The following is a 2,444-nucleotide window of genomic DNA, read 5'->3' on the forward strand; positions in this document are numbered from 1 at the left end:
GCTGCAGTGATGGCCAGTGTCCCCTGAGCCAGGTACCCCCATGCCACAGAGATGCCCCAGTGTCCCCTGAACCTGCTGTCCCTATGCAGATTCGGAGCTGAGGAGACGCATGAGGAGAACCGGGTGCACTTGGGCAACGCCATCATGTCCTTCTACTCTGCCCTCATCGACCTGTTGGGCCGCTGTGCCCCGGAGATGCATGTAGGGACACGGCCGGGGACACGGGCTGGGGGCGGAGGGGGACGCGGACAGGAGCATGCGTGGAGATACATCCAGGGGTGCACGGACGGGGATGTGCAAGGGTGCTTGGGGTGGGTGCACGGAGGTGAGACGTGCATGGGGATCTGGGGTGGGTGCACGGAGGGGGACATGCACAGGGACATTACTGGGGGGCGTGGGCAGGAATTTGGGGTGGGGGCCCCCATGCCCACACGGCCTCTCCGTCGGCCCCCAGCTCATCCAGGCGGGCAAGGGCGAGGCGCTGCGGATCCGGGCCATCCTCCGCTCCCTCGTGCCCCTCGAGGACCTCGTGGGCATCATCAGCCTCCCGCTGCAGATCCCGGCCTTCGGCAAAGGTGGGCAGCCGGGGCACCCGGCCCTGCCAGGGGACCCTGGACTGGGGAGACATGGGGGACACCCAGCCCTGCTGGGGGACACTGGGCTGGGGAGACATGGGGGACACCCAGCCCTGCTGGGGGACACTGGGCTGGGGAGACATGGGGGACACCCAGCCCTGCTGGGGGACACTGGGCTACAGGGACATGAGGACACTCAGCAATTCCAGGAGGCACCAGCCTGGAGGGACATGGGGACTCCCAGCAATCCCCCGAGTCACTGGGCTGGGGAGACATGGGGACACTTGGCCATCTCCAGGGTCACCAGCCTGGGAAGATGTGGGGACCCTGAAGCCATCCCCAGGGTCATTGGGCTAGGGAGACCTGGGGACCCTGAACYCCTCTCCAGGGTCACTGGGCTGGGGGGACATGGGAACACTCGGCCCTGCTGGGGCACSCTCACGTCCCCGCGTCCCCAGATGGGAACATCGTGGAGCCCCGCATGTCGGCCAGCTTCGTGCCCGACCACAAGGCGCCCATGGTGCTCTTCCTGGACCGCGTCTACGGCATCGAGACGCAGGATTTCCTCCTGCACGTGCTCGAGGTCGGCTTCCTGCCCGACATGCGGGCGGCCGCCTCGCTGGACACGGTGAGCCCTGGGGGCGCCGAGGGGTGCCCTGACCTTGGGGGGGAGACCCAAGGGGGTGCTYGGGCTTGGGGGTGTCCCATGGGGCAGATGTGGCATTGCCATGCCCCATAGGCTAAGCTCGGGGTCCCTTTGCTTGGGGTCCTCCTACAAGGTGGGTACGGGGATCTCCTTTCCCATGGCATGGATACGGGGTCTCCTTTCCCCGTGTGATGGATACGGGTGGTCTTGTTTCCCCATGGGATGGATACGGGGTTCCCCACATCTCCCCAACCTCATGGGATGGATGTGGAGTCCCTTTGCCTTSGAGTCCTCCTGCGGGATGGATACGGGAGCTCCTCTCCCCATGGGATAGCTATGGGGTCCCTTTCGCTTGGAGTGCTCCTGTGGGGTGGATACAGGCTCTCCCTGCTCCATGGGATGGGGTGCAAGGTTCTCTCCTCCTACGGGATAGATGTGTGGTCCTTCAAGCCTGCCCTGCTCCGTGAGATGGATATGGGGCCTCTTTGCCTTGAGGTTCTACTGTGGGGTGGATACAAGCTCTCACTGCCCCGTGGGATGAATTCGGGGCCCCTTTGCTTTGGGGTCCTCCTGCGGGGTGGATGTGGGATTTCTCCTTCCCCCCCCCGGGATGGATATGGGGCCCCTTTGCATTGGGGTGCTCCTGCGGGGTGGATATGTGTTCTCCCTGCCCCATGAGATGGGGTGCGATGTCCCCTGCATCCCGTGGGATGGCTRTGGGGTCCTGCAACCCGGCCCTTCCTTGTGGGACACCCACGGGGTCCCCGGTGCCCCGTGACCGGCTGCCGCTTTTCGCAGGCCGCCTTCAGCACGACGGAGATGGCGCTGGCGCTGAACCGCTACCTGTGCCTGGCGGTGCTGCCCCTCATCACCAAGTGCGCCCCGCTCTTCGCCGGCACCGAGCACCGGGCCATCATGGTGGACTCCATGCTGCACACCATCTACCGCCTCTCCCGCGGGCGCTCGCTCACCAAGGCCCAGCGCGACGTCATCGAGGAGTGTCTCATGGCCCTGTGCCGGTGAGGGACGCCCCGACGCCCAGCCCCGATGCCCCGGGCACCCGCTGCACCCCGTTACCCAGCCCTGCACCCACCCTTGCACCCTCTGCACCCACCCTTGCACCCTGCGCACCTGGCCTTGATGGTCCTGCCTGCACCCTTGAGTCCCCCACACTCCCTTGTCACCGCCCGAGGGCATCCTCACTCCCTTGTCACCCCCCCCAA

General features: G+C 66.1%; 1 protein-coding gene across 1 annotated transcript in view; it reads left to right on the forward strand.

The window, feature by feature from the left end:
- The window catches only part of LOC146586377 (ryanodine receptor 1-like), a gene marked incomplete at both ends in the record, with an annotated part of 44,400 nt that overhangs the window by 23,904 nt on the left and 18,052 nt on the right, over window positions 1-2,444 (forward strand). The window contains 4 exons of the mRNA XM_085321419.1: window positions 90-201; window positions 455-575; window positions 1,034-1,203; window positions 2,020-2,240. Coding sequence (XP_085177545.1) covers window positions 90-201; window positions 455-575; window positions 1,034-1,203; window positions 2,020-2,240 — 624 coding nt within the window. The remainder of the gene's footprint in view (window positions 1-89; window positions 202-454; window positions 576-1,033; window positions 1,204-2,019; window positions 2,241-2,444) is intronic.

The sequence above is a fragment of the Rhea americana genome, unplaced genomic scaffold, assembly GCF_003343005.1.
Source record: "Rhea americana isolate MKP2758 unplaced genomic scaffold, rheAme1 scaffold_694, whole genome shotgun sequence".
Classification (NCBI taxonomy): Eukaryota; Metazoa; Chordata; class Aves; order Rheiformes; family Rheidae; genus Rhea; species Rhea americana.